Source organism: Leucoraja erinacea, chromosome 27 (assembly GCF_028641065.1).
Source record: "Leucoraja erinacea ecotype New England chromosome 27, Leri_hhj_1, whole genome shotgun sequence".
In the NCBI taxonomy this organism is placed as follows: domain Eukaryota; kingdom Metazoa; phylum Chordata; class Chondrichthyes; order Rajiformes; family Rajidae; genus Leucoraja; species Leucoraja erinaceus.
In genome coordinates this window covers 4,142,167-4,154,443 of record NC_073403.1, presented here as the reverse complement: position 1 = coordinate 4,154,443, position 12,277 = coordinate 4,142,167, and the positions used below count along the sequence as shown (strand labels likewise).

General features: G+C 41.2%; 1 protein-coding gene across 5 annotated transcripts in view; it reads left to right on the top strand.

Moving 5' to 3' along the window:
- LOC129710104 (rho GTPase-activating protein 23-like) overlaps positions 1 to 12,277 on the top strand; it is a 252,435-nt gene that overhangs the window by 109,013 nt on the left and 131,145 nt on the right. For 2 of the 5 annotated variants that reach the window (XM_055656831.1, XM_055656830.1), the window contains exon 1: positions 9,032 to 10,897. The exons of the other annotated variants lie outside the window; for them this stretch is intronic. In XM_055656831.1, coding sequence (XP_055512806.1) covers positions 10,652 to 10,897 — 246 coding nt within the window. In that variant the 5' untranslated portion in view covers positions 9,032 to 10,651. Of the gene's footprint in view, positions 1 to 9,031; positions 10,898 to 12,277 lie in introns of those variants that run through there. 5 annotated transcript variants of the gene reach the window in all.

Below are 12,277 nucleotides of genomic sequence, written 5' to 3'. Positions count from 1 at the left end.
TTCACGAAAAGGCACTGATGTGGATAGAAAAGGAGAAAGTGGAACTCCGGAAATAGAATCCTTACGATACGATACGATAGAACTTTATTTATCCCAGGAGGGAAATTGATCTGCCAACAGTCATAAAACAGAAAATACATGAAACATAAAATTAAAGTGACGAGTGGAAAGGATTGGGGATGTGCAATGATTGGGGAGGGGACAGGAGTCAGTCTACCCCATGACGGAAGGGGGAGGAGTTGTACAGTTGGATACCAACAGGGATGAAAGATCTCCTGTGGCGTCCGGTGCTGCATCTTGGTGGAACCCGGTCTGTTGCTGAAGGTGCTCCTCAGGTTGACTAGGGTGTCATAGAGGGTGTGAGCTGTAAGTCCAGGATGCTCCGCAGTTTGAGGATTTGGTGTTTATGATATTACCTAGAATGGGAAAAATATTTTGATTATTTCTTCTATCTCTTCCTCTCATAATTTTATATCAGGTCACCCAGCAGCCTCCTTTGCTCCTGGGAGATCAAGCCCAGCACTACCTCCTGTCCCCTGTGTCCTGTCACCAAGCTAACTTTGAATCCAATTAGATCTATGTGCCAACAGTGTGGATCAGCCTGCCATGGGGGATCTTGTTGAATACCTTTCCAAATTTCATATGATAACACCTCCATCCCCCACCAGGAAGGTCTTACAGCTCTCCGTTTCTTCCTCAACCGCAAAACCAGCCAATTTCCATCTACCAACACTCCTCCGCCTAGCAGAGCTGGTCCTTACCCTCAACAATTTCTCCTCCCACTTCCTCCAAATCCAAGGCATAGAAGCTATGGGCACTTGCATTAGTCCCAGCAAGGACAGTGTCCCCCTTGTCCTCACTTTTCACCCCATCAGCCATCGCATACAGCATATAATCCTCCAACACTTTCGCCACCTCCAACGGGATCCCACTACTGGCCACATCTTCCCATCTCCACCTGTTTCAGCTCTTAGCAGAGACCGCTCCCTCCGCAACTCCCTGGTCAACTCGTCCCTCCCCATCCAAACCGCCCCCTCCCCAGCTACTTTCCCCTGCAACCGCAGGAGATGCAACACTTGTCCCTTTACTTCTCCCCTCGACTCCATCCAAGGACCCCAACAGTCTTTCCAGGTGAGGCAGAGGTTCACTTGCACCCCCTCCAACCTCATCTACTTACTGCATCCGCTGTTCCAAGCGTCAACTACTCTACATCGGCGAGACCAAGCCCCGGCTCAGCGATCGTTTCGCTGAACACATCCACTCAGTCCGCCTTAACCTACCTGATCTCCTGGTTGCTCAGCACTTTAACTCCCCCTCCCATTCCCAATCTGACCTGTGCCTCCTCCATTATCAGAGGGAGGAACAGCACCTCATATTTCGCTTGGGCAGCTTACACCCCAGCCGTATGAACATTGACTTCTCTAACTTCAAATAGCCCCTGCTTTCCCTCTCTCTCCATCCTCTCCCCCATCCCAATTCTCCCACCTCTCTTACTACATTGTATCTCTGTCCCGCCCACTCCCCGACATCAGTCTGAAGAAGAGTCTCGACCCGAAACATTAGCCATTCCTTCTCTCCAGAGATGCTGCTGTCCCGCTGAGTTACTCCAGCATTTTGTGTCTAACATCAACAACAATCTCCCTTGTTACGCCCTCAAAAAGAGCCAATCAAATTAGTAAGATCGTATTTCCCCCTGCACAAAGCCATGCTGACTCTTTCTGAGCAGATCCTGCTTTGCAAATGTACATACATTATGTCCCTTAGAATTTTCTCCAACGATTTCCCTACCACTAACTCACCAGTCGCTAATTACCTTATTATTTTACTATGTTTGAACACTGCATTTTTGGAAGCAACAATCCTTTCTGGAACTGTGGGGGAGAGGAGATTCAAAATAATATAGTGAAAATATTTTAAAAGAAATAAAATATTTTCAGTGATATCTACATGATATTTAAAGCAATACCCAAAATACAGAGAGTAAAAAGGAACATTCATTCTCGTGGAAGTTACCTCCCAACGTTTTTATTTTTCAGTGGCTGACTTGGCAACCGTGTATTTCTGTAATTGCCTTATCTTTCTTTATAGCTTTTTTTATTTTGAGATATTAAAAATTAAAATATATTTACAGCAGTATTTTTCTTTCCCTTTATGCTTTCAGTGTCCTATCCTTTGTTGAGCTAGGTTCTCAAATTGCAACAAATAAAGAAACATTGTACTGTTTTATTTTATAAAACCACAATTGACTGATCTTTAGAGTGCTGAGTTCAGTTCAAGGTTTATACTTCTGGAAGTAACATGTTGTTTCCAAGAAGGGAGGGTTCCAAGAAGGGAGAGTTCCGGACATGCAATCTTACTCTCTTCGACTAAGTTTACCTTTTGTTTGCTTTTGATTTTATTTGTTGGCAGTATGTAAGGTACACCTTTCAGTCAATAGCTGGAATCTTAGATTGGACTCGTGTAATTGAAACAATGCCAGAATGAAACATAGGAATAGCAGCTGAGAACAAATGTGCTGTAAATGCAGTGATTTGTGCCATTTCAGATGGGCTTGTATTCAGATCATGTCAGAGTTATACAGCATGGAAAACGTCCCTTCAGCCCAACTTGTCCATGCTGATCCAATTGGGCGGCGCGACTGACTTCGCAGTGGCCTCTGCAGTCTGTCTGTGTATTTTTTTTTGTCCTGTTGAGGGTTTAGTTTGTAGCGGATTTTTAAATGTGTATATGTGGGGGGTGGGGGAAACTTTTAAATCTCTTCCCTGCACGGAGACCCGACCTTTTCCCTGTCGGGTCTCCGTTGCCGTTGGGGCCTAGCGCCGTGGAGCGGCCTCCAACCAAAACGACCTGGAGGCTCAAGTCACGGATCCTGTGGAGCTGTGGAGCTGCGGAGCTGCGGACCTACCGCTGTGGAGCTGCGGACCTCCCTCCGTGGAGCTAGCCAGCTTCGGAGCGTAGAGAGCTGCGGTGGCGCGCTGCTGCAACACGACTCCGGTGGATGGTGACACCGGGAGCTCGCTGGTCCCTGGTGAGAGACTGCTTTGTGGAGCACCGGCAACGGCGACTTCTCCCGCCCGAATTGCGGGGTTGAGAGTGACCTGGAGCGGGGCCTTACAACGCCCGGCGCGGCTTTAAATTGCCACGGACTTGCCAGCGCCCGCCGGGGGCTCCAACACCAAGTCCTGGGGCAGGGCCTTACATCGCCCGGCGCGGCTTTGAGTGGCCGCGGACTTGCTAGCGCCCGCCGGGAGCTTTGACTTCGACTTCGGGAGAGGAATGGAGAGCAGAGGAGAGACAAGACTTTGCCTTCCATCACAGTGAGGAGGAGACTCACTGTGATGGATGTTTGTGTAAATTGTGTTGGTGTGTGTCTTGGTTCTTTTCTTGTATGGCTGCAGAAACCAAATTTCGTTTGAACCTCATGTGAGGTTCAAATGACAAATAAAAGGTATTGTATTGTCTACTTTGGGGTATTCCCATTTGCGTTTGGCCCATATCACTAAATCTTGTCTATCCAAGTTTCCCTCCAAATGTCTTTAAATGTTGTAATTGCACTTGCCTCTACCATGTCACCAAGTGTGGTCTCACCAATTTCTTGCTCAGTTGTAACATGATGTCACAACTCTTGTATTCATTGCTCTGATAGATGAAAGCACGTGTGCCAAACGCCTTCTTCACCACCCTGTCCATGTGTGTCATCACTTCCAGGGAACTATACTTATACCGCTTAAGCTCTGTGTTCTACATTGTTCTCCAAAGCCTTAGTATTTACTTGGTAAGTCCAGGCCATGTTTAACTTACCAAAATGAAACACTTTACACTTGTGCAAGTTAAATTCTACCTGACAATCCTTGGCCCACTTTCCCAGCTGATCTAGATGCTATTGTAATTTTAATGTTGAAATTTCTAGATTATTTCCAGTTATAATTTTCTTTCTCTATTGTGGGGAGATGATATGCGCAACATTCTTGCATTATTCTGCTATTTTGCACTCGTTGTTGTATTTATTATTGCATTCATGTGAACCAGAAATGTCATTGTACCCTGATGTACCCGACAATAAACTCATTTGATCTGGTGATTTCTGTAGGGAAATACCAAAGCATGGGGTTGAATAGGTCAGTAAAAAAAGTATATTTTAGAAATGCTGCAAATCATTTAGCACCAAAAATCAAACATAGACATGCATTCAAATGATGAGGCTTATCTGGAAAGGCATGAGTTAAAACGTTCAAATTGTGCACAAGATGTGTAGTTTGTATTTCCCCTCAAAATATTTAATCAGGTGTGAACCTTTGAGTAGTTTTGAGTACTAGTGTATGGCTTTCCTGAAACATGAAGAATCATAAACATACAGCTAATATTATTGAACCTGATCTGTATTTGAGGCATGTTATGTTTAGTTTCATAAATTTTAATTTTTAGTTGATGTAAATTGTTTTTCTTTTGACTGAACCTGGAAACCTGAGTGAGATAATTTGATCCTGTAAAACAGACCAGGTTACTCACTTCCATACCATGCACACAACTGATACTCCACTGGAAGGATAAAAAAAGTAGGTTTTGTCTGCCCACATAACAGATGGTGCCTCAGGAAACAAACTGTTGCTCTTTTTTTAAACTTCAAAAGATGAAGCCTGCCTCAGCACATCCTGATCTGAATCAAATTTAATCTATTCAGAGTGGTAACATCTGGAATAATTCAGTTTAAGCAATATTTCCATCTTGTTTCTTCTATCACTTTGCCTCTAAATTATACTTTCATAAAATAATATCTGTATAGTTTTAAGAAGACATATGTTGATTATTTAAATGGTTTTGATAGCTAAATTATGATTGAACATATTAAAAGTGTTAGATTATGAATAACTTGTTAATTTTAAAATATTTCTATTCGATTATCTGCAGTCTTCATTTTGATATTATTACTATGCATAGGGATAGCAGAAATCTGGTGTTAAATGCATTTTCAAAGTAAACTAGTATGATTTTTCCATCAGCAGTTCATGATTTGTGCTAAATAATTACATGGATTGGATATTATCTGATGTATACTGTGACTTTTCCCCTCAAAATGCCAATATCATGGTTTTTTATGGTCCTTAAATTGTGTCAACTGGACAAATGACCTAATATTTTAGCTGGCATGGTGACAGGACTACTACAGTCTGACTGTGCATTCACAGCTTATTAAACAATGTTCACCAACCAATTGCTATTTAGTGTGTGCAGGCACGGGTGCGAACAAGATTAATGCTTAAATGAAATGATTAGAAAAGGTAGAAAATAATGTTTTCAAAATCAGAATACAACTGAAATAGGTCATTTAATTTATTCTGTGCCTCCATCCATACTTGAACAATCCTGATATTGCATTCACCCTGTTTGGGTTGAATGTTTCAAATATTTAGCATGCTTTAAACTTAGACGTTATGGAGTAACAAGCATGGAGTAATACAACGCAAAAACAGGCCTAATAGTCCACCGGGTGAGCTTTGGCTGTCAACCACCCATTTTTGCTAACCTTGAAATAATTCCATGTTTTTAACCTTCCTACATTCTCATCAACTATTTCTAGATTTGAGACATAACCTACACACATGGGATAATTTCGATTGGCTAATTAACTTATCGAGCAGCCAGTGGCCCTTTGGGACGTGGGAGGAAACTGACACACCCAGAAGACACTTGTGCGGTGTTTGGGGGAATGTACAAATTCCACACAGACAGCACCCAAGGTCAGGATTGAATCCAGGGCTTTGGTGCTGTGAGATAGCAACTCTACTAGCTGCGCAGTGTACTGTATAATTAAGCTATTACAGTGGTACAGTCATTTAAAAAAACATGTCTAGTGATCTATGTTCTGTATTAGCCTGAGTAATGACCTGGATAAATTTCTTCCAAATACTGGTTAATACTTTAAAATAAGTTCCTCGTGTCATGTATTTTCATATCAGAGTTCAACCCTGCTCTTTCTCCATGTAGCCTTTAATGCAGAGTATGATGACCATATTCTACTCAAGTTTATGTGGCTTTATTTGAATGTAGGCAATGTGAAGCTCCTTTGGTTTCATACAAATGTGGCCAGGTGTCTTATCATGCTTTTGATACTGAATATAGTTGCATATCCTGAATATGCGGATGGTCATTTTGATTTCAAGTTGATGTAAACTGGTCTAAAATGTGCAGCTGATACAACAGTCTAGTTTAACATATTCCTGTAAGCAATCACCATTTTCTTGCAGGCATGTAGGAAAATAAACAACACTGCAGCTTTAAATACATACGTATGGGAAAGCAAATGTATTGAAAGGAACCTTAAAAACCAAGCAAACACTAATTATAATGGTGATAGCTACAACATTATAGTGTTGGAATTGCAACTAGGATGTGAGAGATCTGATTATCTCAACTGGAATTGGCATATAGATTTTCCCTCGATGGCAGATTGGCCACAAATTACCTTGGCTGCATCAAAGCTCTGTTGATAAACCTTCTTCCAAATGCAGAGAATGGGATCACAAATTCTTACGAAATAAAGAGAGGTTAAGAAGTGTAAAGGCTCTAACTTGTAAGCAAGGAAAATGAACCATCAACACAAGACTGCTAAATACTCAGAGATTGTTTCAGTATTGCAAGAAAATAAATATAATGACATTGACATGGAAGAGACTACAGATAAAGATACAGTGCTGGAGTAACTCGGGTCAGTCAGCATATCTGGGAATACATGGACAGGTGCATTTTTGAGTTCGGACCCTTCGGGGGAGGCGGGGGGGGGAGAATTGTCGAGAATTCAGGATAGAACGACATTCCTTGCACTGCTGTACTAGCTACCAGAAAATTTGCAGAAAAAGGTATTGGAGGAGAGGTTGTAGTAAGGAACTGCAGATGCTGGTTTAAACCGAAGGTAGACACAAAAGGCTGGAGTAACTCAGTGGGTCAGACAGTGGTTTTGCTGCTGTGCATGTGATATTTACACATTTGCGCTAGGAATAATCTAAGATTTCTGATCCAACAGTTTCTGAACCTGCAATTTCTGGAGTAGAAGTTGATGAGTCATGTAGTGTTAACTAACATTTCATTTATTTTGAAGATAGGCACAAAATGTTGGAGTAACTCAGCGGGACAGGCAGCATCTCTGGAGAGAAGGAAAGGGTGAAGTTTCAGGTCGAGACCCTTCTTCAGACTGAGATACTCCTGTATTTTGTGTCTATCTGATTTAAACCAGCATCCGCAGTTCCTTCCTGCACAATTAATTAATTTTGTTACTTGAGACTTGTTAATTTATTGAAAACTTTTACTAATTATTTTACTTGATAAATGCTAAATTGTAATCATGACCCACTACAAAGCAATGTTCAGATTATTGTCAATTATTAACAATTACGGCATCTAGCCAAGTTTCTGAATTTGCTGAATTCACTATCATCAGAAGTCATTACACTTTGTTCTTCTTAGGATTTTATGGACCGTTCCAAGGAGAGAAACTGAAAAGTTCCATTAATTATCAAGGATGTAGTTCCTGTTCCCACAGAATTCATGTTTTTAATAATTGCTTATTAATATCCAATCAGTTTAATACACCCCTGAGGATTATGATCTAGAGGACAGGTTTGTGCACTGGATGAAAATGGTAGTGTAGTATTTTAAAGTTAAGAGTTTGAGAAATAAAGCCAGTTTTTAACTGTACTTTCTCCACTTCCCCCCGCAACCCCTCCCCAAGCGCCTAACCCAATCCTCCTCATGACCACAGAGGATCCGAGTTTTGATTAAACACTTTAAAAATGGGCAAGGTGAGTACAACCCACAATGTTGAGGCAAAAAGCTTCACAAAAATGTTCACAGTTGCCATGTGGAATTCCCATTCGTTCGAGTGGACAGTGGAATCTCCTCCATTCCTTTGCGGTTTATTGCAGGATGATGTGCAGAAGTAGTGGACAAGTAATCACACCACTTTGTTTAATACTCCCCGATTCCAATCTTTTAATAATAATAAGGGGTGGCACAGTGGCGCAGCGGTAGAGTTGCTGCCTTACAGCGCCAGAGACCTGGGTTCGATCCTCACTACGGGTGCTGTCTGTATGGAGTTTGTACGTTCTCTCTGACCGTGTGGGTTTTCTCCAGGTACTCCTGTTTCATCCTACACTCCAAAGACGTTTAGGTTTGTAGGTTAATTGGCTTTGGTAAAATTGTAAATTGTCATAAGCGTGTAGGATAGTGCTTCTTCTTCTTCTTGTGAATGGCGTGCACAGCCTAAAGTTCTATTTGATCTTATGTGATTGTGCACGCCGGGTTGATTGCATTGGTCGAAACAGGGTGGACCACGTGAAGGTTGCAATCTTCCATCCCGGCGCGGACTCAATGCGCTGCAGGGCCTGTATCTGTGCTGTATCACTGAAGACTAAAGTCAATAATAACAAGTTAAACGTTTTCATAATTTCTACGTCACAGTGGGATGGATTGGTGGGACATTGACTCGCATCTCATTGACTCAGCAGTTGATCATCCTGTTCCCTCTGTTCTACCTAGGACAGAAATAACTGTTTTTAAAATCGGTTATGTGAACTAGAAGCAGCAAGTAAAGGCAGTTGGTTCCTTGCTGAATATTAGTGTTGTTAAAATGATTCTTCATCAAAAGACAAAATGATGCAGGGACTCAGCTGGCCAGGCGGTATCTGTGGAGTGAACGGGCAGACTGCTTTTGATTCGGAGCCCTTCTTCAGACTGGAGGAAGAAAGCTGGACAAGGGTGGTTGGGTTAGGGGACTGTCTGTCACACTAAGTTTCTCCATTTTTTAAATTTTTTTTTTACTAGGTGCAGATTCTTGTGTCTCTAAAATGATTCCTATTGTGAAAACAGACCCTTTGGCCCAACTTGCCAATAGTCCTACCTGTCTGCGTTTGATAATTAAGGTGATCACTTTCCAAATGTACATAAATCATCCAATAAATCCCTGAGGTATAGTAAATGACCTGACTGTGGCTCCCTGTTACTCATCTTAAATTAAAAAAAATCATTAGCTGTCTTCTTGAACCATGCATGGCTAATGGAGATGGAAAAATCTCTATCAGGGCCCCAGCTCTCTCCTCCCTTCCTTCCTGCAGCAACCAGGGATTGATCTCATTTGGCTCTAGGGATTTATGAACCTTTATGTGTCCCACAAACCCGAATATCACCCCCTTACGAATACTGACGCATGAGATTATGCACATATCTATCTATGAACTCACTATCTTCCTTGTCCTTCGTGATAAATACTTTCATTTTTGTTTCATTGCCTTGATCCACACATAAATCAACATTGGTCCTCTTCTGCAATGTCTTGGGATTTTTCTAAATCTTACATCCAAATTATATTTCAAAGCTTCCTTTCCCCCCTACTAATTGCTTATTCTCTCCTACATAGAATTTCTCAAAAGACTTCTTCAATCAAAGTCTCTGGCACAAGCCAGGTGTTTCCTTTTTCCTGATCAATATCCTTTGTTTTCCAAGGATCTTGCCATCTTTGACTTTCACTCTTATTGAAACATGTTGGACCTGATCCTGTACTAAATCTTTTTTATTGGCTCCCCCTTGTCAGCTATTGTTTTAACGACAAGAATCTACTCCCAGTCAACTTTGGCCGTCCTCTCGCGCTTTTGGAATCAGCTTTTGCCAATTCAAGATGTTAACTTGAGGACTCACTTATCCCTTTTCGTAATTATCTTGAAACTTGCAGTATTATGGTTACTCTTCCCAAAGACGTACTTTGCTGACACTTTCACCACCTGCCCAGTTTAATTTCCTCAGCGCTCAGCCTGAGGTACGTGTGTTGATGGTCAGTGCTGAGGAGTCTAGTCAAGAGCATGTTCAAGCTTGTGCATTTTTACATCTGTTCATTTTGTGCATTATTTTGTAATTCTCGATCTTGTATGTAATTCTTTTTCTGAAAGCCACATGGAAGTATGTTTCAGATGATAAACGGTTAACAGAAAACTTGTTGAAGCTGGAAGTTAGGTCTGATTGTCTTTCGACCAATTAGCTCATCTCAGCTCTGAAAGGGAACTTTGTGCAGCAACGTGACATCATGTGTTTATTTAAAAGAGAGTAGCCGAGCCCACAGAAGATTAAAAAATGGTTGAACATAACTCATGTACTCGACTGTTTAGTTTACTCACTTTGCTCTGGCATGTGACGGTTTTTACACCAGTGTGAAACTTCCAATAGTCTTCTGCAAATGTCAGCTGGTGACTTGGGTCAGAGGTCAGTGTTTGAGGCCAAAAGCTCGGAACAGCTGCTGGCTCACAGCATGCTGTGTGCAGGGAGGTGGCTGCTCTTTCAGTTTGTGTTGGAGTGTCTGACATTCCAGTTAAAGACTTTGTGCCTCGCAGTCTGCAGTCATGCCCTGCAGCCTCACTTTTAACCATCTTTGGAATATATTTTGGTGCATTGTCAAAATGAATGAAAGGAATGAGGAAGAGTGAAAATGCTGATTTCTGCATTGTCTCAGATGCAGGGTGAATGTTTCATTGTGATATGTGATGAGTAACTTGTCAATGGATACTGGAAAGCAACAATTATCTTGGACTAATGACAGCCACACCTGAAAAGAGTGGGTTGGGAGTTGCTCTTCGAGTTGGATTAAAGTAAACGGAGAAACGGGCAGGTAATGATCTGTGGAAGCATGTCCAGTGCTGGGAAAACTGCTTGCAGCACCGGCTTGATCAACAGACACTGGAACTGGGAAAAACCAGTGGGGATTGACTGCAGCTCTCCTGAGCCCCGTTGTATTTGGCTGGCTGCCCTAAGAAATGTGACCTTGGAGGTAAACCCCAGGAAGGAGAGGAACAATGATATCTCAGCTGTCAAAGGAAAGCACAGTTTTCCTGTTTGGGAAGAGGAGGAAGAGTTGCTGGTAAAGTGTTTGATTCATAAACTGTGAACTCTTTGCTTGTATGTGTATTGTGTAGGAGAAAAAGTGGATGCAGCCGGATTTAATTTCCTGGATTCTGCATTGCCTCAGGAAATCTTTAATAGATGATAAATACGGGCAAATCCTTGTCTGTACAAACAGGTTGGAAAAACAATGCTTGATGATACTTCCTTACATTTTGGTTGTTCAGCTGCTCTCATGTTATTGATATTTAATGGAGAGTCGATATACTCATCATGCCTTGTGTAAATCAGATTTTCACAATTTAGATATGTAAAATAAGTTTTGATTCGTCCTTTAAAAGTATAAACATGTTGAATTATTTTACTTGTGACACATAGATGTTGGTTAGACGCCCTGGTGACTGTTTTAAAAGTACTTAATTGCTGATTTGTTCTTGCCTATCTGCATGCAGCATCATGGAATTTTTAGTCCTCTTTTATAGCAACTGTTGCTTCTTCCCCCACCGTGAAGTTAGTATGTAAAACATATTTGTTAATGTATTTAAGAAGGAACTGCAGATGCTGGAAAATCGAAGGTACACAAAAATGCTGGAGAAACTCAGCGGGTGCAGCAGCATCTATGGAGCGAAGGAAATAGGCAACGTTTCGGGCCGAAACACTTTGTTAATGTATTGATGGGAAATTAAAACTTCAGGTTTTTGCAATTATAGTTATTTATCTAGTGATAGTAATTATCTAGTGATACTAATATACGCTGAGCTCAGATCTTTATACCGGGATGCTGCTCCTATCAGGAAGTTAAAGATGTCGAGTGGAGTTAAAGTACAAATCACATTTTTTAAATTTGCTTTTGTTATAAAAAAATTCAGTATCTCCAAAATATGTAATTTTGGAGGAGAAATGTCAGCTAATGGGTGCACTTACCATTCTGTTTACATATCAGGTAAAAGTCTTTTAGTTTGGCTAATAATGAAGATTGATGGAGAATATTAATTCAAATTCTATCATAACATATTGGAATTTTAAATTTAGTTAAATAAGATCCACAAGCTTTGGGCTGCCATTAAAACTCAAATTGTACATGAATGCCCTTTAGAGATGGAGGATTTCCATCTTTACCAGAGCTGGTCAGTGTTACTTCTAGCCTAAACCACATTTGTTGATTCTGAACTGAACTCTGGTCTGCAAAGATGATTGCAGTGGTTCCAGGCAAAGGCAGACCAACACCTTTTGTGGGTAGATAGGGTTTATAAATAAACGACAGCCTTATCAGGTAGCTTCCCTCCCCCAACAGCCTTGTGTCACAAGAATGAATGCTTTTAAAATAATCATGAAGATTATTCATACGATCAGAACCTTCAGAGGACAATTTCTGTTTCCAGATTTTCTGAACTGAATT